Source organism: Pangasianodon hypophthalmus, chromosome 21 (assembly GCF_027358585.1).
Source record: "Pangasianodon hypophthalmus isolate fPanHyp1 chromosome 21, fPanHyp1.pri, whole genome shotgun sequence".
Lineage (NCBI taxonomy): Eukaryota > Metazoa > Chordata > Actinopteri > Siluriformes > Pangasiidae > Pangasianodon > Pangasianodon hypophthalmus.
In genome coordinates, this window is record NC_069730.1 from 4,314,775 (window position 1) to 4,336,805 (window position 22,031).

A 22,031-nucleotide genomic window follows, 5' to 3' on the forward strand; every position below is an offset into this window, starting at 1 on the left:
ATTATTTTCTCATTACAGCATGTCCTCATGTCTCGAGTGTTTTATTCCTCTTATAACCAATTATTTTTTTAAAACTTATTAAAGAACTACCCATGATACTTTTTTGGCAGTTTGTTGTTACATTTAATGTTGTGAACTTTACGGTTAGTTAGTTAGTTAGGTGGAACAAGTTAGTTCCTATTATCAGCTTACGTCCTGAAGACTTTCCTGTGGCTGAAAAATTAAAGCAACAGATTTACTATTGATTGTTACAAAGTGCTGGCACTGGAGACTCCTTCCATAAATAGTAAATAAAATCTTTACACAATGCTTCATCATATCAACAATTATATTTTTTTTCTTTGTTAAATAAGAAGAAATGTTTAATTTGTTTATTATTAGGCTTGTGATTGTGTGGAGCGTCCAACATACAGTGTACGTCCCTGTTGATATGGAAACAATAACATATTAAAATGAGTGCATTAATATAAACCTGTGATTTGCAGCGAGAACTACTGTCAGAGCTGCTGTTAAAGAAAACATCTGACAATCGATCGGAGTCGAGAATTCAAATTCACTGGGGTATAATAATACATTATTGCATAGCAGCAATAGCTTTCCAATTATAAGTGACAGTAAAACTGAAACTTAGTGGGTTGGTGGAAAAGTTGTTTGCACTTTGCACAATCGCAAAAATAGAAATATACATGCCACATCATTTTTATCAGAATGGGCACATACACATGCAATATTTCCCTCACACACATACACACGCACACACACGCACACACACACACACACAAACAGACTGGACCAGGGAAGGGATCACTTTGGTTGTGTGCTGCAGCTGACCACAAACAGCTGGGTGACAGATATCAGTCTTGCACTTGCACAACCACTCACAATGCATACAACCAAAATACACTTGCTCTCACAAGTCTGTCTTTCCAGACAGCTAGAAATCCATCTACAGATAAGTATATATTATATCCCTTATATATCTTGTGTGTGTATGTACAGTATATATATACGCCCTTATTTCCAAGATATAGTGCCAGTTCCTGAAAAGACATCACAGGCTGGTGCTGTGCAGCACCCACTTATCACATCTCAGTCTACTGAAATTTAGTAGACTAATGAGTAAATAACGTTGGGCACGAAGCAGAACCGAGGCAATACTGAGACAAAGGACAGGAAATGAAACAGGATGGGGATATTCACCCTGGCACTGGAATGGCAGACCTATTGTGACGAGAAAGGAAGTCTTTGAGAGGCCACCAGTAGAGAAAACAAGTGCATGTGTGTGTGTGTGTGTCATGTTTGTGTGTGCATGTGTGTGCATGCATATGCAGGCCACAAGCACAGAGCAATAGGCAAAGTGAATGGGAAGTCTCAGGCATTTGCTGATTTTCATATAGCATTGTCAGTTGGGAAAAAACAGAAGAATTTCACTTCTCCTAACGCTGGTAAGTTCCTGATCCAAAATAATTAGATAATTAGATCATTTTACATTGAAAGCTTTTTAATTATTTTATTTTATTTTTTGTTCAGTGTTCGGTATTGCACTTTTCACTTTTTTTTTTCACTTCTCCTAAAGCAGCTGGTAAGTTCCTGATCCAAAATAATCAGATCATGTTACATTGAAAGCTTTTTAATTATTTTATTTTATTTTTTGTTCAGTATTCATATTTGTAGTTGTATGCAAAAAAAAATCTATGTAGTACAGATGCAACATTTGGTATATAAAACCTGTGCAATTATAATATTAAAATATAATTTAAATATATATTTATCTGTACATAATATATATATACTGTGCTTTTCACAGTAAATAGTAATTTATATGCAATTTAAAATGGATGTTTAAGTTGCTCCTCAATCTTAAAGGATTATATTGAAAAGTGCATTGCATTGGCTCATTTGTCTGTCTTTCTTTCTTATCTATATTTGTCCAAAACGTCCTGTTTCTCATTTATTGATGTATGTATGCATTTGGTTTCTCTAGCTTATGAATATATGCAACATTTATTTAGCCTTACGTTTATTTTATATAAGGTTTCTACTAATCTGAGGTGAGGCAAGTTGTAGAAAGAAAGGACAGAACTACTGCTGAACATACACGCACTTGTCTTGCCACAAATGAAAGCAAAGCAGTCTTGGACCGACCAGTTTAGTAGGTCACTTCATGGTTGTACTGCTCTTGTAATGACTTTTATAGAACCTTTAAAAATAAAGTCACCACGTGATCTGTAAAATTAAATTGTGTAACACACTCTTGCGTTTTGGGTGGCAGAAGTAGTGATTGTATTCAGCATTTGTCATTTAATTATTTAAGGCATGAAATTTTGTTAACCATTCATAGTGTATTAATAATGTTAATAGACATAGGAATTTAAAAAATGTGCAGATAAAATGGGGGACATCACATTTTACTTCGTAAAATCTTATTAAACCAGATCCACCCTTCGTTTTCTCTTCTGCACTACATCAGCTGTCTGCTATTTCCCTGTTGCTAGTAACTTTTCAAACAGAACATGAAGCTTGGAATTACATCATGTTTGACCTCATTCAAGCTACTTATTTAACAAGTTAATATGTCTGTACGTTGTTAGTGCTAATGCTGATGCTGTGAGCAGCCATTTTGATGTGAAGTCACTTGCTGAACTTGAAATCGAGGAGAACATCCCGAGTTCCCGAGTAGGAATTCCGGGTTGAGGGCGTGGTTTCTTTCATTTTTTATAGTCGGAGGTCAGAAATTACGAAGTACAATGTTTAGTCAAAACCAGCATATGTGCCCCCTTGTAAAGAAAACATGCTAATGGTTTGAAGGATAAATGCCATATTTTTGTGGAACCTCTTAAGATAAAGCTGAAAGTCTACACTTCGATCACATCTTGATTGTTTTTTTTTTTTTTAATCCATTGTGGTGGCGTATAAAGGCAAAATCACAAAAACTCTGTCATTGTCCAAATACTTCCGGACCTAACTGTATATATATACGTAATAGCTTAGTAACATGCAATGCATGTGTATTTATTTATATATTGTTATTTTTAACTTGCCAACTAACTGCGGTTTTCGGTTGTGCCACTTAGCACTTAACTGTGTTACTATTATGTTGCATGTAAGTGTTATGTTGTGTGGAAATCCTAGCTATACGTGAAATGTGTCAAATGTTGCAAAGGTAATCCTTCGCCTCACTTCATTTGAACTTGTTTGTTTGATGAGGTTTTGCTGTGTGGTTATGAACAACAGATGGTGACCCATTTTACAGACTATAGAATTTCTCTATGTGCATGCAAGTGTTTTCATATGCATGCACTTTCAGAGTTATGTTGCAATAAGGTACACATTTAAAATTCTCTGGAGTTTCCTCTACCATTAGTGAATTTGTTATCTAAACTTCTATATTTCCCATGCATATGGGTTATTATTTACTGAAAGCAGTAGTGATAATAAGTTATAAGGCACATAGTACCCATATAAGACAACAGGAATTGAGTCAGTATTATGGAGATCCATTTCTACTCCACAATTTCCATTTCCAAGAAACAATATCCTGTGTTTTATGAGGGGAAATGTATTTTGTAATTTATTAGCAGTACTGTTAAGGCCACTGGCTTACAGGCCTACATCACCTTGTGGTGGGTGATAAAGTATGGAAGATGTTTATTTAATAATAATAATAATAATAATAATAATAATAATAATAATAATAAATGGTTACATCAGTGGTTTAGGATATTTAGACTGCTATATTTAATAATTAATTATTAAATCCTTTTCAAGTAATGACAACTGAGTAACAATACGACACAAATGCAACTTACGCCATAATAAAAAATATTTTAAAAAAAACATTTTTTGAAGCATATACTTGTATTTTCCAGTCATAGCTGGGACGTGAGGATGAATATGAGTCAGCAGAACTCCTCCATGCAATGCAAGCTAGACACCAGGATCACCTCGGTCCTCTTCCCCTGCTTGTATTCTGCCCTCTTCCTGGCTGCCATCGTCCTCAACTGCTTGGCTGCCTGGATCTTCTTCCAGATCCACAGCAGCTCCACATTTGTGGTGTACCTGAAGAATGTGGTGGTGGCCGACCTGCTCATGACTCTGACTGTTCCTTTGAAGGTACTAACGGACGCGGGCATAGGCTCAGCCACACTGAGGGCCTTCTACTGCCGCTACACGGGCGTGCTCTTCTACACCACCATGTACATCAGCATCCTGCTGCTGGGTCTCATCAGCCTGGACCGCTACCTGAAAATCGTGCGGCCCTTCGGAAAGTGCGCCCTACAGCGGGTCGGTGTGGGTAAGGCAGTGTGCGCAGGGGTCTGGGCCGTCATGGTGGCTTTTGCGCTGCCTAATGTGATCCTGAGTGACCGTGAGCTTCCTGTGGGTCGCAGCGGGAAGCTGAAATGCAGCAGCATGAAGAGTGATCTGGGCCTGCGCTGGCATGAGGGCTTTAACTACTTTTGCCAGGTGGTGTTCTGGGGGACGCTGGGTTTAATGGCCATTTGCTACACCTTCATCAGCAGGAAGGTATACGAGTCGTACCGCACCTCGCGGAGCAGCTCCGGCACCGCCAGCAAACGCACCAAGTCCAAGGTACGGCACAGTACACATTGCTCTGACTGACTTCTGGTAATACTATACACTTTGGCCCTAAATTGTTACTAAGATCCCAAATAAACAGTGCTAATTTGGGTGAATGGAACTGTTTCCATATGTGAGGAAACAATACCAAAATTAGGTTTTTGTGCATGCAGCTGATCTGAAACTTACTGAAACTGAAACTTCCCACATATAGATATTTTTGCAAATAAACACTGAGATGTGTCAAAACCAAATATCATGCAGACATGAGCTGTGGAATTGCTGTGGAATTCTTGAATCTGATTGGTCAGAAGGTTCAAAATAAAGAAGAACAGAGGCTGGTGAAAACATACATGATGACAGGAACTTGTTCATGGACATTGCACAACATTAAACAGACTGACAACAAGTATGATGACGTCATTTTTTAATATGACGTGCTGCTAAATGAAAAATGATCAACTTCAGAGTGGAAACTGCTCCTCTTGATGTCACCTCATTATTGATTTCTTTCCTATAAATGCACACCTCATCATATTTTATTATTTGTATGTGGAAAGTAACCCTTTTATAGGCTCTCTGAATGTTGTTCGCATCCAATGGAAATAATAGACACCAATTTTAACAGTGTAATAATAACTCATATTTCAAGTAAATACTTAAACAAAATTTTGAAAAACTTTATAAATAATACATGGTAATTTTATGTTGTCTTTAAATCACAGAAATGAGCTTACTCGAATTTAATACCTGCCCCTCAGTTGTTAATTTGCTCACACAATCCCTGTTCCTGAAGTGATTTTCAGGCCAAGAACTGCCTTCTTTCACAGAAAGCAGCCATTTGACTTACAGTACATTACAATCGGCCAACTACGTTTACTTGCCAAAGAAAACTCTCTACAAAAAATTTAACAGACTTGTTGCTGTGAACTTTTTGACCCAGTAACCATATCTTGTGCATACTGTAAAAACAGACAAGCAAAGAACGAATTTCTGAAGCTTGTGGCCAGCTAAGTTTACAAAAGTTATCAGACACACCATATACCATGAGGCTGAGACTTCTTTCCACTTTGCGAGAACCACATTTATCAGCGTAACACTGTCTCGTGTCTTTTCTTCTCAGGTGTTTGTCGTGGTGGGCGTGTTCTTTGTATGTTTCGCTCCCTTCCACTTGGCCCGAGTGCCCTACACCCTCACTCAAACACGAGGCACATCCGCACATTGCTGGTCTCAGAAGCAGCTCTACTTGGCAAAGGAGATCACACTCTGGCTGTCAGCCACCAACATTTGTCTGGATCCTCTCATTTATGTCTTCCTGTGCCGAGTCTTCCGCAGGAAATTAACTGCTACGCTCTGCCGCAAGCCTTTGGCCAGTGGAGGGCTCGAGTCCCCTACAGAGACCTCGACCAAGCAGGAGATGTCTCACATGGGTCATTATAACAAGGCTAATGAGTTCCACTCACATTAGCATCATCATAAACATGGAAGTCTGGTCACAATACACTGGTCTGGATTAAAATAATGGAGTTGACTGGATTGAATAACATTATCCCTGAACTTCGATTCATCACAGAGGAATTTTATAAAATGATATTTTTACTGTATATAACTGAAGCTTGTTGAAATGCCTGTTTGCCACCATGAGCTGATTTCTTTCATCATTTATCAAAACACAATACACCACTTTTACTCTTTTGATATGCTTTACTCAAGAATACTATTTTTCAGTGATTTAGATTCTACTTGATGATGAAACCGTGTGTACTGATGTGCGTCATGTATATTTGTATTCCTGATTTCTATAAGTATTAGAGATGGCTCATTCCTTGCATGTGGTTCCTTTAAGGTTTTAATGCCATTATGGTGTATGCACTTCAACTGAATATCACAGTTTCATATCTGTGGTGGTCTAGGAAAACCCATCAGATGTCTCTGTGGCTGAATTCTGACAAACAGCCAAAAAGAATGAAAAAAAAAAAAAGACCAAAATTGTTTTTTCTGCCTATAACCTATTTTGTCACTTCAACTTTAAATACCTTTAAATACAACTAGAAACCATAAATACACTTCAAATACACAAACAGAAATGCTTTTATGTACTTTTTTAAACTGCTCATTTCCTGTGAAGATCATGTGGTATAAAGAGCGAGTTCAACAAATGCTGTGTTTACAAACCACCAGTCTGCCTAAAGATGTGTAAAACCTCACTAGCACTATGTGATTTGTCACGCAATGAATGTCAGATATCAAATACCCTCAGAATGTCTGTTATGCACCTGCGTCACAGTAGAAATGAAATTATTTAAATTCTCCCTTTTTCACTTTTGGGGGTAACCAGATGTATAAATATACAGTAGATTAGAAATTACAAAGAAAAACACATTTCAATACAGTAAAAGTCTGTAGTTTTCAGAAATATATAGTAGGAAATGTCATCATTTCAGCATGTAAAGGGTTTTCCCAGGCCGCCACACACATGTTCATGCTAATTTTATATTTACATGTTATGTGTATATATATGCTTTACTCTGTCTGTGTCAGCAGATTAATTTATTGGTCGTTACTGATCTCACATACTGGCAAATGACTAAAATTCTGTGTTTCTTTGCCTAGAAATATGGAATAAGTGAATAGATTGATGTCATATTTAATAACCTCACACTGGCATCATGTAAAAGAAAAGGAATTTTTAGACCTAATCAACTTATGAAGTTGAAATTTCCACCAAAATGTGATGTCTATTCATGAAAATGATATCAAAGTAGCTTGTCTCTAAGCAAATATACATTAATTACAATGAAATGGTTTCCTTCAGGGACAGAAAAGACTCATGATATATAGGAATTTCTATTTGGTCTTGCAGTATAAGCTATAAATATTTTTCTTCCATATTTTTAATGGCCTAAAGTGAATATAACTAAATGATCAGGACTAGTGAGTGTTAATGAGTGTAAAGTCAGGATAATATTATTTAAAGGGTCACAGCAAAACATTGTCCTAGTGAGCCCTATTAACTCAGTCCTTTAGGTACTTTATAGATTTTTTCATTTCTGTCATTTCAAGTGCAAAAATTAGCCTAAGTAGCAATTCCTTTTTCAATGTGTCATCTGTTTTTTAGCAGCTTAACCCATGTTGGGACTTTCCTTCTTTTTAATCTAAACTCAGCATTTTTTTTGTTTGTTTGTTTGTTTGATTCCTCCTAGCAGTAATTTCTTTTGCTGCTTTAAAGACTGATATTATAACAGATATTAAATTTAAAATGTAATTTATTTAATGTATAATATGTTAACAGTGATGTTTTACTGTCCCAAATTCTCTAAGAGTACAGCTGCCATTTCTGGTCCAAGCTTATTTGTAATAAAAATAAAAATACAGACATTTATATAAGATTTCTTCCTTTTTTTAAATGTCTTGGGTACTTCTGTATACACCTTTTTTTTTGTTTTTTTTCACTTCAAATTTTGTGTCCACCTGATTTCTTTCAAGCCCTTGAATTTCAGTTTTGAAATTAGGATAGCACTTTATTTTATAGTAACTACAGTATTTAATGAGTAGATATGTAATAATTAAAAGTGATGTCTTGTACGTACTTTACATGTTGAATAAAGTTGGAAAATATCTGTGTTCATGGCTATACTTGCAGGGGTGGAACATACTGTACCTTCCTATATTTAAGTATTATGATGGAGTATTTATACTTTACTTGAGTATTATTGAAATTGAATACTTGTAATCTTAGAATAATAACTTTTATATTACTCCTTATATATATTTTTTAGACTTTCAAAGACGTAAGCTTACAAATCTCGAAATCTCTTCTTCTCTCATCCAATAATGACTGGATGCTGTACGTCAATCGACTATAATTTTCATTTCACTTTAAAGCATCCAATCAATCTCATCAATGTAGGAAATGTATGAAGAATCGTGCCAATTCAGTTAATTTCATCAGTTAAGAACATTTAACTCTGTTGCCAGTAAATTACTCTAAAATTTACAGACTTTTTTTTTTTTACAGTGTATTCTTGCATCCTTGAGCAAAGCCCTTAATGTTCAACTGTTCAGCTGTATCCTCAACTGGACGTGGATAAAAGCATCAGCCATATAAATACATGTAAAAAAAAAACTTCTAAATCCAACATGAAAAGTTTTTTCCAGAAATTACTGCATACTTATGTATTAAATATTGGGTATGTACCTCATTGTTAAATAAAAAGTTACAGAAATTAGTTTACGCAACATGTATTCTGAAAGCAGTTGACAAAAATGCACAGCCTTGCCTAAGACACTGTGTGTTGCAAGTACCAGTAACATTATTCATTACTATGCATATTGTAGTTCAGCTTGGAAACAGCTTTTAAAATGCTGAATTCAGATTTATGGTATATGACAGTTTATGGTGTGTGTGTGTGTGTGTGTGTGTGTTTTCCCCCCAGCATTTATGTGTATAAAGTGTATAAAGAAGCTGGCACATGTTTCTGTGTTTTATTTTTTACTTTTTTTTTTCGGTAACCTTTTCTTTAGTTGCTACTTATTTGCATAATGACAAACTGGCATAGATTTGTTTCTGTTTGATTGACTTTTTTTTCTGAATATTTCTAATGCCCATAATAGATATTAGGTGTGGTATCTGAGGCCGGAAAAGCATGCATACAGGAAAAACAAAATTCTCGTTTTGTGCACAGTCATGCTGTTTTCATTTCCTTTCTACTAATCTTACTTAAGCCGCATTTCTTCCTTTGGCTGCTGTTTTAGCCCTGACTCTGTGTTTTTTGTGCGTGTGAGTGTGTGTGTCTGTGTGTCTGTCTGTGTGTGCGTGTGTCATTTAAAGCTGTTACATTTGTGTGGTATCACTTTACAATAAGTACAGTATTATGTTTCATTTTATTAAGCTGTGTTGGTAATAATAGCTAACACGTTATTTTCCATATTATCAAAACAAAGTGTATTAATACATGGGAATGTGACTTAAAATATGAAGTAATAAGACTAAACACTGCATTAGTTAATTAGTACCTAAAATAGATATATTTTTAGATATTACTAAAAACTGCTTAATAATTTGGGGGGGGAAATGTTAATTATTCTTCTTATTATTCATTAGTTAATGATTAATAGACTAATTACATAGCCATTTAGTAATTTTTAATACTGTGTGAAGTAATATTTGGTAATGTAATCTTATTGTAAAGTGTTAGGTATATATAGTACATCAGTAAACCATTCAGGTATACTGAAGTGGAAAATACAAGAATATGTAAGAATACCTGCGAAGCCATTTTCTAGCAAGTAAGCATACACAAAAAGAAGTAAGAAGCTAAGAAAATACCAATTTTATGTATAAGTTATATAAGGACCTTATATACAGTAAATACATGAATAATGGTCAGAGAAACCTGAAGGACATGTTGCTGTCTAAACAATGCTGCCTGTACCATGAGAGCTGCACTATTTCAAAACGGAAATGTGTCATTGCACTGATTGCAAGAAGCCCATAGTGAGGTGAGACTGTTCTTTTTTTTCAGCTGCTCCCGTTAGGGGTCACCACAGCAGATCATTGGTCCACATATTTGATTTGGCACAGTTTTTATGCCGGATGCCCCTCCAGACGCAGCCTTTCCAATTTTATTCGGGCTTGTGACCGGCAATGGGAGTGCACTGTCACGTGCAGCCCCAGTGGTCGGGGTTGGTTCCCTGGTCGGGAATCAAACCCAGGCAGCAGTGGTGAGCGCACCAGGGCCTAACTACTAGTCCTTCAGAGACCCTGTAGTGAGGTAAGATTAATTAGCTGTAATTAGAATGCAGGTGACTGCACCCCCTAGTGTCAGAGTGTAGACTCAGGTAGAGTGTTTGGGGTTGCCAGTGGAACACTTTGGTTAGGCATGTGTATTGCAATTCATATATATCACATCAATAAATCACAGTCACTTTGATTAAAAATAATAATAATAATAATAATAATAATAATAATAATAAGGTCACTATATGACCCCACTGTTTAATGCACCCTGAACTGCATCCAGCTGCTATTTCTACCACCACTGTAATGTAAATTACAGTTACAGCCAAGCCTACCAATTCTATTTAAGGTACAATATTTGTATATTAGGTGCAATATTTGTGTATTTGTGTATTAGGATGGTAACTGTGTGTTGTCTGAGATGTGTGTTTTGAATGTATTGTGTTGTGAACAAAGACCAAGAAAAATTCCTAATACACTGCTGGGCAAAAAAATGGGCCAAGCCCAAAATGGCAAATATAAAAAAAATAATAAAAAAAAAATGGGCCAAGCCTATTTTGCAAAATGATTTGACCAATGATTTGGCAAAATATTAAGCTTTTAATGGTCTCAACAACAAATCATTGGCCAGAAAATTAGCAAGAATGAAACAAATGCATTCCTGAGAACTCCACCATTTGCTCATTTATTTTGCTGCAACTGTTTGGGGGAAAAGCTAGAAACAGGGAAATTCACTTATATAGACTTCTTGTACACAAAGGTAAAACCATGATAATTATTAAAATCTTTGATGTAAACTTCAAACTAACACATGTCAAAGATTAGTGATTATCTGGTTATCTGACACACTTAGTGCAGCCCATCAAGAAATCAAAGCGAATAGCTATCCTACACTAAGTTCCTTTATCTATTTGTTTAATTCTTGCTAATTTCCTTACCAATGATTTGCTGTTAAGACCATTAAAAGCCTAATATTTTGCCATTTGGGGCTTGGCCTTTTTTTTTTTTTTTCCTCGCAGGAGTGTACCTGTAAATGTATATGTCGAATAAAATGATTCTGATTCTGAATCTTCAGTGTCATATCCAGACAAATAGGCATAGACAGGCTGTTTGTGATTTAATGTTGGCTAAAAGACAACATTAAATATTGTAAATCATGCAAAAACAGAGATAGCCCAATAGAAACAGCATAATAAAATCATACATTCAGAATAATAGACCTATTACAGTTCTGCTGCTCTGATAAACAAAATTTCTTCTGACCTCCTGACCTCCTGACCTCCTCCTGACCAAAACTGCACGTGGACATGTTGGGAACGGCATGCACGAGAAACTGATAACAAATAACAGCCGAGTTGTACTGTCGTCCTTCATGTTTGCTTTGACTTGAAGTCAAGTTTGTTCTTGAGAATTAATCCAAAATCCCAGGTGCTTTTTTTGTAATTTTATTTTTTTTAAATAATATAAAAAAAAATAAATAAAAATAAAATAGCCAAAAAGTATCCTTTTTTATACTGAGCTTAAGGTTAGGGATAGATTAATAATTGTGTCAGTACAAGGTCTTCACAAGGATGATAAGATAAACGTACGTGTGTGTGTGTGTGTGTGTGTGTGTGTGTGTGTGTGTATATACAGTGCTGAGTATCCAGCAGATGGAGTCATAACTTTATAAGTGAACTGCCACTTTTTAACGCCTCAAGCAAATTCTCAGACATGCCACATTCAGTAAATCCAATCCTGAAAAATAAACACATTTGTAGAAGGATGTAATCTTCCCTTAGACTGCTTGATACCACAGCACTGTTGAATTCTCGAATATGACTAGTCAGAAGGTGTTGATTAATTTTCTATAACAGCAGCTCCGACAGTAGTTCTGGCTGTAATTCATGCCACACACTTATATTAATGCAGTTGTTCTAATACATTATTGTTTCTATAGTAACAGCTCATTCACAGGGACTTGTATGGTAGACGAATGACATAAAGTAAGACTAAACAGATTTAAAAATGTGTTACTAGTTAATCACTGATATGATGCAGTCTTCTGTAAAGTGAGGCTTATGTAACATTTATTTAAGTGAGTTACAAAGTCAGTTAGTATTCAGGACAGAGGAGTTGTTGAGGTTTCACTGCAACAAGTCAAGCTGCTTTTTTTTTCTTTTTGAACAACTTTCACAACATGTTTTTTTCATGATTGCGTAACATTCAACATATCTATAAATGGTTACATCATACAACATGTTATTCAGTAATAAATAAAACATTATAATCATTGGCAAATTGCTAAGGTAAAAGATGAATAAAACTCTTCAGGACATGCTGTTATAGAAAAATAATTAGTCATATCACACCACCCGATTGTTGATTATTCTCTCATAACAACACATTCCCAAATGCTTATTCCTTACATAATGCCATTTATCAGTGTCTCAGTAAACATGTGCATCAGAACTAGGATTCCATGGAGACCAGTGAAAATGTTGCAGGTGCAATAATTTATTATTCTTATGAGGACTGGGCTAGACAGCTAATATGACAATTGCAGGACAATGAGAGATAACAAATAGCCAATGTGTAATATTTATTTTTTCCCTGAAGTATTGAACACGTCTCATGCTTATGTTTTCTATCTTGTGCATCAATAGTTCACAAATTTGTATTAAAGTTCTGCTAGATGTACTTGGCATGAAGCAAAAAGCTTGTGTTCTTTTCGTTGCAAATGTATTTTGACTGCTCTTGCTGTTTTGTACACTGTAGGGGCAAAAGTTTGTGGACACCTGACCATCTCACCCATAAGTGTTTGTTGAACATCTCACTCCAGATTTAGTCCCCCTTTGCTGTTATAATAATCTCCACTCTTCTGGGAAGGCTTTCCACTAGATTTTAGAGTGTGGCTGTGGGGATTTGTGTTCATTTTGTCACAAGAGCATTAGTGAGGTCAGACACTGATGTTGGACGAGGATGTCTGGGGTGCAGTCGCTGTTCTGGTTCGTCCCAAAGGTGTTCAGTGGGGTTGAGGTCAGGGATCTATGCAGGACACTCGAGTTCTTCCACTCCAAACTTGGCAAACCATGTCTTCATAGAGCTTGCTTTGTGCACAGGGGCATTGTCATGATGGAAAAGATTTTTACCTCTTAGTTACACTGAAAAAAAATTGTAAATCTAGCATACAAAGACATTCTATACAATTGTGAGCTTCCAGGTTTGTGGCAACAGTTTGGGGAAGGTCCACATATTGGTGTGATGGTGAGGTGTCCACAAACTTTGGCCATATACTGTAGTCTAAATGTTGCAAGTGAAATCAATCTGGCTATTTTTATTATTTTTGTGCAGGTAGCGTTGCCCCCTTACAGCTATAAGGTCCTGGCTATTCTAAATTATCGTATGGTCTGAATGAGTCCTGAGCTTCCATTGTCCATGTGGGTTTCCTCCATGTTCTCTGGTTTCCTCCCACCTCCCAAAAACATGCCAGTAGGTGAACTAGCTACACCTAGGTATTGCCCCTAGGTGTGTTTGCGTGTGTGTGTGCCGGTGCTCTGTGATGGTCCTGTCAGAGTGTATTACTGCTTCCCAGGATAGGCTCCACATCCACTGCGACCCCGACCAGGATAAACCACTTGAAGATAAAGGCATGAAAGAATGAGTATGTCCAAATAAGTGTATGAGTGTGTGGGTTTAGGATCCAAAGTGGTTACTGAAGATGAATGAATGAACATTTTATGTTTATTAAAAGAAAAGTTTGACTTAAATGTTGAAATGTTGAAACAGCTTGTTAACTGAGTTTAAACAATTTCTTTTTGCGGAAGGTGATGGCAGTTCTGTAATACTGTACAGCTTGGATAAAAATAATGCTGTAGAGGCAGATGATGTAAATGACATTAGGGAGTAGTGTACACCAAAAGAAAATCTGGTTTTAGTCCAGCTGACTCTCCATACGTATGAATAACATCTGAGGCATGATGAAATTCAGTGGAAGCTCATAGCTGCCATTTTTGTTCTGACAGTACTTTTGGGCGTGGTAAAGGGTTTTGCTAATCATATAAGTTCCAACTAACTGCTAACCAGCTAAGTATGACAAGGAATGTGTAAAGGCTAAAAGAACACAAAGGTTTTGCAGTTTGGAACGATAAGTGAAGAGCCGAGAGACTTGTTGAGGTGAGAACATGACAGGTATATATCAAGTGAAAACTATTTTGTTTGTCATTCCTTCTATATACGTAGATTCAAACATTCGAACTTGTAATAGGTACTTTTACGCAAAATGTCTTACAAAAGCAATAAAGGAATACAAAAGGAATGAAGGTGGGGTGTGTGGTGGAGTCAAGGTTTCACAATTAGTCATGGTGTGACTGAATCAGACGAGTACGTCACCTGAAATATTTTCAAAATACACATCAACGTGCATTTCACAACTTTTTGGGATGCGCTGGGACACGAGTACTCTGAAAAACTTTGGCTGCTTGATCCACTACTGTTCTAAACACTTTATATTGCCATCCTCGCTGCCACTTCTAACATGTTTCTAACTTTATCATAAATAACAGTTTAAAATGCACACTTTCAGCTTCTAAAAATACCACGATAAACTCTGACAATGGTAGAGTTTTTTGGAAAAAGTCATTCTCAAAAGAAAAGAAGAATAATTAGGGGATTTGATCTTGACTTTGAATTGATTTGAAGGAGTTTGAATTACTTTTGTACTCAGTAACAATCCTTCCTGGCAGCTCAAACCAATAAAGTGTTTCTACCCATAGAACTGTCACTCATTCAATGTTTTTTATTTTTCACACCATTCTGTGTAAACTCTAGAGACTGCTGTGTGTGAAAATCCCAGGAAATCAGCAGTTTCTGAAATACTCAAACCAGCCAATCTGGCACCAGCAACCATGCAACCAACCAAGTCACCGAGATCACATTTTTTCCCTATTTGGATGTTTGATGTGAAAATTACCTGAAGCTCTTGACCTGTATCTGCATTATTTTTTGCATTGTGCTGCTGCCACATGATTGGCTGATCAGATAACTGCATGAAAGTGCAGGTGTACAGGTGTTCCTAATAAAGTGGACGGTGAGTGTGTAAAGGACGGGCTCTCGAGTGGCACAACATAAAAGCATTTGACCTATTTAGGATCAAAAGGATTAGGGTTTAGGATCCAAAGTGCTTACGTTGGCATAACTTAAATGTTGAAACAACTTGTCAACTGAGTTTAAACAACTTCTTTCTGAGGTGAATGAAATTCAGTGGAAACTCAGAGCCTGCCGTTTTTGTTTTGACAGTAATCCGTGTCTACAATCAGGAGATTGTGAATTTGAATCTAGACAATGCCTGTTGTCAGGAATCTAGAGACCAAGTGAGAGAGATCCGATGTCAATTACATTGAAATTAGCCATTTGTGGGCATTGGTGAGCTCATATATGCAGAAGAGGGCAGATAGCGTTTTCCTCCGAGTGTGTTCCGATGCACTGTGATGGAGCAGGTCGAAAAGATGGGTTTGTTGGCTTCACATGTCTCTGAAGAAGCACATGATAGTCTTTATCTTCCCTGGATGTTTACTGTCATGTGAAAGAGGAGAGCAGGCTGGTTGATCAAATGGGAAAAAAAAGGTTAAAACACAGTATTGATAGTGACAAACTAAACACGAGCTACTTCAATTCCATAACTGACTGACTGTACAAACTGTGTGTGCTGTACACCATGATTTTATTAGCATATGTTTTATCACATGTGTACTGCATGTGCTTGACTATATGTGAACACCCAACTCTATATATTAAACACATCCTGTTGGCAGCAGGAGCACTTGTGTGCTCGCAGAGGTCACAGTCTGATAAGAAAGTTGATAAGCATGTCAACAGTCCCTGAACACCCTCACAGCAGAATAATCGTGTTCACGCATTGCTTAATATGCTTTTACCAACATGAAGGTTCTTCAGTGCTATTCCCGGAAAATAAACCAGCAGCCAGTGTTGTGACGGAGGCTGAAAGTAAAGCAACAATCAATTTGTATTTATTAAATAGTAACACAATGTACATTTAATTTGTTTATAGTTGCATTAAATGTTATCATTTATGTTATAGCAGCTCTAAACAATCAGATTTTAACACTGACTGTTACAAAGTGATAACACTGGAGGCTCCTTTCATAAATATTAAATAATAGCCTTAAAGAAAACTTAACCATATCAGCGAATATACATTTTCTTTGTTAAATAACAACATTTTTTTATCAGTTTATTGTTAGCCTTAGATTACATGGAGCATCTGAACAGTAGTAATGTTTGTAATGGGTTCTCCGAAGGTTAGGCTAGAATGTTACGAAAATATCGTGCTGCGATGTCTTGAAAACGTGACGTAATACCAGTCTGCTTCACAGTCTTAGGATGTTTTTCTTTCAATGAGCCTCATTTATCAATCTTTTACTAAAAATATGTGTAAATGCTTGCATAAGCCAAACCAAACTAAACATTTCCAGGAGATATACAAGTTTCAGAAATGCTGATTTTCTTTGTACTCGTGTGCATATGGTGATGAATGCTAATCACCTGTACATTACCAGGCATGTGTACGGCACAGCTGATTTGCATTTGGTGACGCCCACAAGACTCCATAAAAGGCAAAGCTCACAGAGTGAAAGGCAAAAATAGACTTTCTCAGAGGTAGAAGTTAAAGTTATTCTGACTCGTGTCTATGCCAATTAGTACTGGCTAAAATAAAGTGTTGCACAGCATTAAAAGAAGTTGTGGTGAACAGAACTGACTTACACACCACCTGAGCTTGTCCTCCTTTTACACACTGGCATCCTTAATTGAATGACTGATCTTATTTGTCTTAATTTATGGATTTATGTAGCCTTCCTTTCTTAATATTTTTTTAGTTAATGCCATTAATATGAAACAACTGGGTCTCACAAAAGTTTCATTAAATTTCTTTGTGTATCTAAAGATACACAAGGTGTTTAAACTTGACAGCATAATCCATATATCAAAGTGCTGTAACTCTTCATGTTTTATATGAGTTGAAGCAGTCAAGTTTTACATTAGTTAATCTTCTTATGCATAAATTCATACACACTTAGGAGCACAAGTAAGATACAAACTTTTTTCCAAAATTAAGGGATTTTCATGAATAACAAATTTCTTGTGTAAATGCTCCTATAATTTATGAATAAATCTGTTCGTATCCAGCTTGACAAATGAGGACCATTTAGTAAACTGGAAAGGTGTTAACATTCTTACATCTAAAACTGTAGCAGCAATTCTTTGGACATGTTTTTCACTGTTACAGAAAACATTTGCAAGAATCAAAGAAACTCCTGTAGGGAGAGGCTGGGTTTAGCCTAATTATTATATTATTATTATCAATTTATTGTTTTAATGGTAACATGTTTTTCACAAAAACAGATTACATGCCATATTGTCCCATTGTTAATATAATTACGATTTCATAATAGAATTAGATTCCTTCCAGTGTAAGTTATAAAAAAATCCATTCACTTGATAATCAGATAGGGCTGATACTGATTTCCGAGGAAAGCAATGAACTCACACAGCAAGCCCAAACACATCAGAAGTGGAGATGGATTTCAACACTCCATTCAGTAATAAAATATGGGGCAGAGTTCCTTCACTGCTTCCTGCCTTCATCTGAACACAAAGCACATAGCAGGACAGTAGGACAGAGTTGAGCGCAGTGATCCAGGTGAGATTACTTTTATCATTTATAATCTTCATTCATTTTGCTTTCTCCCAGGCAAGAAGTTTTACATGCAGCTTCTTATCATGACTATGAGCTCAGGGCATTTTTCATGTAGTTTAGCTGGTTTGTATAGTTTCTATCATAGACTATCAGTTGTTGTGAGCTATAAGGGTAGTGCATTTAAGCATTAATGATTAATCCTGTAGGAACATTAAAACTCTGCTTTCTTTGGAAGTTTCCTAGGAAGCACTGATAGCCATTTTATTGTTCAAAGGCAGTATTCTTATAAGACAGATATTTTGAAGAGCTCTTAGTCTTAAAGAAAGCACTGTGTGCAGAAAATGCTGGACTGCAGGAAAGGCAAGTAAACACTTTAAAAAAAGAAACTCTCAGTAGCTTTTAAACAAATGTACATATAAATATTGGCTACTGTATTGGTCTGTATTGTGTACTATATACAGGCTGGCCTGTTCCTATATATATATATATATATATATATATATATTTTTTTTTTTTTTTTTTATTATTATTATCAGAACTGCATATGTGCTATCTCATTGTCCCATGTTTTATACCACAGCACTGTTGAATGCTTGATTCTGAATGACCAAAAGTGTGGATTAATATTCTATAACAGCAGCTCTTACAGTAGTGCCGACTGTACTTCAAATCACAGGTTTATATTAATGCAGTCGTTCTAATACATTATCGTATCTACAGTTACAGTTAATTCACAGGGACTTGTAAGTATACAAATCATTTTTAAAAAATGTGTTGTTATTTAACATTTCAATCATTGTTTATTTATCAATGAAAGGAGTGTCCATTGTCAGTGATTTTTCTAAGACCGCACACCCTGTCATGTTTTATTCCTTACATGATGAAACTGGTTGTTTAATTCACTCTTTATATTATATCTATGTTTATATAAAAATAAGTAAAAATAACATAGTAAATGTTCCCTGTGATTAATAATATCTAGTAAAATATATGTTTTAAATGTCTTGACAGATCAGTAATGTTCAGTAGATTCATATTATGAGAAGAGAAGACAGCAACAAAACGCACACTGAACAAAAAATATAGTGTATTTAATAACTCCTAATAAACTGTGCCTAATTCATTTTAATTCTACATGATGCCTCAAACATATCCTTAAAATGGCTTGAAAGTGAATTGCAATTCGTGTAAACAGTTCATGTTTCCTTTGTTGAAAGTAAACCTGCAGTGACAAGCCACTTGGAAATAAGACAGATTTGAAACGTTGGCCCCAAAAGTTGTTCTCTTTGTCCTACTTTTTAAAATTGTAATAATTTTGTGAACATTTTCATTCCCAGCCATGGATCTTAGCAGCCCACAAGACAACTCATTAGGATTCTCCTCCACCATCTTCGTCTGCCTGTATTTATTGGTCTTCGTGGCTGGTCTGTTCCTGAACTCCATGGCTATGTGGGTGTTCTTCCAGATCCGCACGCAGAAGCGAACCTTCATGCTGTACCTGCGCAACATGGTGGTGGCTGACCTCCTTATGACTCTCACGCTACCAGTCAACGTGCTTATTGAGGCCAAAGTGGCACCTTTGTGCCTTCAAGTCGTGTCGTGCAAATACACAGCCGTGCTCTTCTACTGCTGCATGTACACCAGCATCCTCTTCCTCGGATTGGTGGCGCTGGATCGCTACTTAAAGATCGTGAGGCCGTTCGGTGGAAAGTGTGGCGCTTGTCTTTACAGTTACTCATTCACTGTAGCCATGGCTGTTATGGTGTGGTTTTCGATGATGGCTCTTTCGCTTCCCAATACAATACTGACCAATCAGACTATACCAGAGAACCTGAATAACTGTGCAGAGCTAAAGAGTAATCTAGGTATAAAATGGCACGGAGTGGTGATCTACATCAACATACTGATCTTCTTCCTAGTCCTGATTACTCTGCTCACCTGCTACTTAGCCATCTACAGACACATCCATCGATCCTCTGCCCAGTTTGTTATAGTCGGAGAGACAACTCCGCATAAGGCCAAGAAAGGGCAGAATATTCTTATCTTACTGGTTGTGTTTTTTATCTGCTTCGTGCCTTATCATTTATGTAGGATCCCATTCACCAAAAGCCAGACTGATGGCGTTCAGATGGATTCTACATTGCTGAATGGGAAAAAAGCAACCCTCTTGATGTCTATGTGCAATGTGTGTCTGGACCCTATCATTTACTTTCTCATGTGCAAGTCTTTTAGAAGCAAGCTATTTCATACACTGGGATTCTGGACAATCAGTGAGAAACTGTCCATATACTCTTCGACATCTGCAAGGAAAACACCAGTAGTGATGATCTTTAAGGAAAGCCCACCTTGATAAGGAAAATCAGTGCTGTGTGGACATAAAGTTTATATGTAAATTATGGCAGCGGATAAATCTTGCAAATGTATACACTCTCACCAGTAACTTTAAGAGGCTCAGTTAAAGAAACTGGACAGTTAAAGACCAGCTGATGTTTTTCCAATCTTCAGTTGTCCAGTTTCAGTGAGCCTGTAGCCTCAGATTCTTGTTCTTGGTTAACAGGAGTGGAACACAATGTGGTCTTCTGCTGTTGAAGCCCATCTGTCTCAAATTTCAATATATGCATTCTGAGATGCTTTTCTGCTCGCCATGGTTGTGAATAGTGGTTATTTGACATAATGTAGCATTCTGTCAGCTCAAAATAGTCTGGCCATTCTCTGACCTCTCTTATGAACAAGTCGTTTTTGCACCATTCTGTGTGAACTCTAGAGACTGTTGTGTGTGAAAATCCCAGGAGATCAACGGCTTTTAAAATACTACCTAAAACGACCATGCCATGCTCTCTCAGGTCACATTTGTTTTCCCCATTTTGATGCTTGATGTGAACATTATGTGAAGCTCCTCACCTGTATCTGTATGATTTCATGCATTATGCTGCTTCTACTTGATTGGCTGATTAGAGAATTGCATGAATGTGCAGGTGTACAGATGGTCAGTAAGTGTACATAAACTGTGTATATGCCTGTATATATGCTATTTCATATTAGCAGAAATGTATATATTCTGATTATTGGCTTATCACTGTTTACAATGGATTTTTTTATATTAAAAAATAACTTAGAGTCTAACCACTGTTCTTTGTAGTTTACAATATAAAACCGAAGATTCTACATTTGGGTACATAAAGCTCATCTCTTTTTATATGACTCTGTATGACAAAAATTGTTTAAATGAGCACCATATAATGATAAACTACTGTTGTGAAATCTTGTGGAATGACTATAAAGAATATTCTTTGATTAAAACTACTTTTAACATTGGTTACAGTGTGATGGTTTATGTTGCTATGTAAGGAATAAAACACAGCAGGGTGTGCTGTTATAAAAAGAAAGAAAGAAAGACTACCATGAAGTTTATTATTTTCCAAAAAAAAAAGCAGTTTCATTTTTCTTAATCCCACAGCAATTTGCCAGCAATTACATTTTTTAATAATCATAGAACAGCATATTCTACTTTTTATTCATTTATAGTTACATTTATCCATGAAAAAGTAGTTCCTGTCATCATGAATCCTGAAGACTTTCCTTTACCAGAAAACCTAACAACTGTTACAAAGACCTGTTACTGGAGACTCATTCCATAAATGCTAAATAAAAGTCACTTTAAAGACCTTAAAGTAGAACAATGCGGATGCCTCCACTGCCTACAGTTCTACTCCTTCTTGTTATTAATTGGTATGATTCAAATACCCTTAAAATATACTCCAAACAGGAAGGAAGCTATTTTAGACAACTGACCTTGCTCTGACCTTGATCCTGTTTGGAACAATTCCAAAATCCTCCATGTAAACATTCAACCACGTGTTCTTGAGATATTGTATTATTGAGAATTTCAAGTGGATAGACAGACAAACAACCAGAAAGACAAATGGATGGCAAAAAACTTAGATACCCAAGAAATAGGCCTGGAGTTTCTGAACATGAATGTTTGAGTAGCAACTCTGTATGACAAACAGAAAGAAA

At 36.4% G+C, this 22,031-nt stretch overlaps 2 protein-coding genes across 5 annotated transcripts; both read left to right on the top strand.

Annotated features, from left to right (window-relative positions):
* Positions 1 to 1,276: 1,276 nt before the first annotated feature.
* Positions 1,277 to 8,196, top strand: LOC113543038 (P2Y purinoceptor 13). Its single transcript, XM_026940970.3, has 3 exons — positions 1,277 to 1,445; positions 3,870 to 4,590; positions 5,702 to 8,196. The coding sequence occupies exons 2-3, from the start codon at positions 3,889 to 3,891 to the stop codon at positions 6,044 to 6,046; spliced, it is 1,047 nt and encodes a 348-aa protein (XP_026796771.3). The 5' UTR covers positions 1,277 to 1,445; positions 3,870 to 3,888; the 3' UTR covers positions 6,047 to 8,196.
* Positions 8,197 to 14,393: 6,197 nt separating this feature from the next.
* Positions 14,394 to 21,329, top strand: LOC113543011 (G-protein coupled receptor 87). 4 transcript variants are annotated; one of them, XM_026940925.3, is made up of 2 exons: positions 14,394 to 14,473; positions 19,352 to 21,329. In XM_026940925.3, exon 2 carries the CDS (start codon positions 19,354 to 19,356, stop codon positions 20,362 to 20,364), a length of 1,011 nt encoding a protein of 336 aa, XP_026796726.3. In that variant the 5' UTR covers positions 14,394 to 14,473; positions 19,352 to 19,353; the 3' UTR covers positions 20,365 to 21,329. The 4 variants fall into 4 exon arrangements, with proteins under 4 accessions (XP_026796726.3, XP_026796725.3, XP_026796727.3 ...); XM_026940924.3 differs by having other exon boundaries at positions 14,403 to 14,488; XM_026940926.3 differs by lacking the exon at positions 14,394 to 14,473 and adding an exon at positions 14,498 to 18,017.
* The last annotated feature ends 702 nt before the right edge of the window (positions 21,330 to 22,031 follow it).

What these genes read in the sequence shown, in the direction of transcription:
- LOC113543038 (XM_026940970.3), top strand. Translation starts at nt 3,889, where the DNA reads ATGAATATGAGTCAGCAGAACTCCTCCATGCAATGCAAGCTAGACACC. An exon ending in GCAAACGCACCAAGTCCAAG is followed by an intron (nt 4,591 to 5,701) that starts GTACGGCACAGT and finishes TTTTCTTCTCAG; the next exon opens with GTGTTTGTCGTGGTGGGCGT.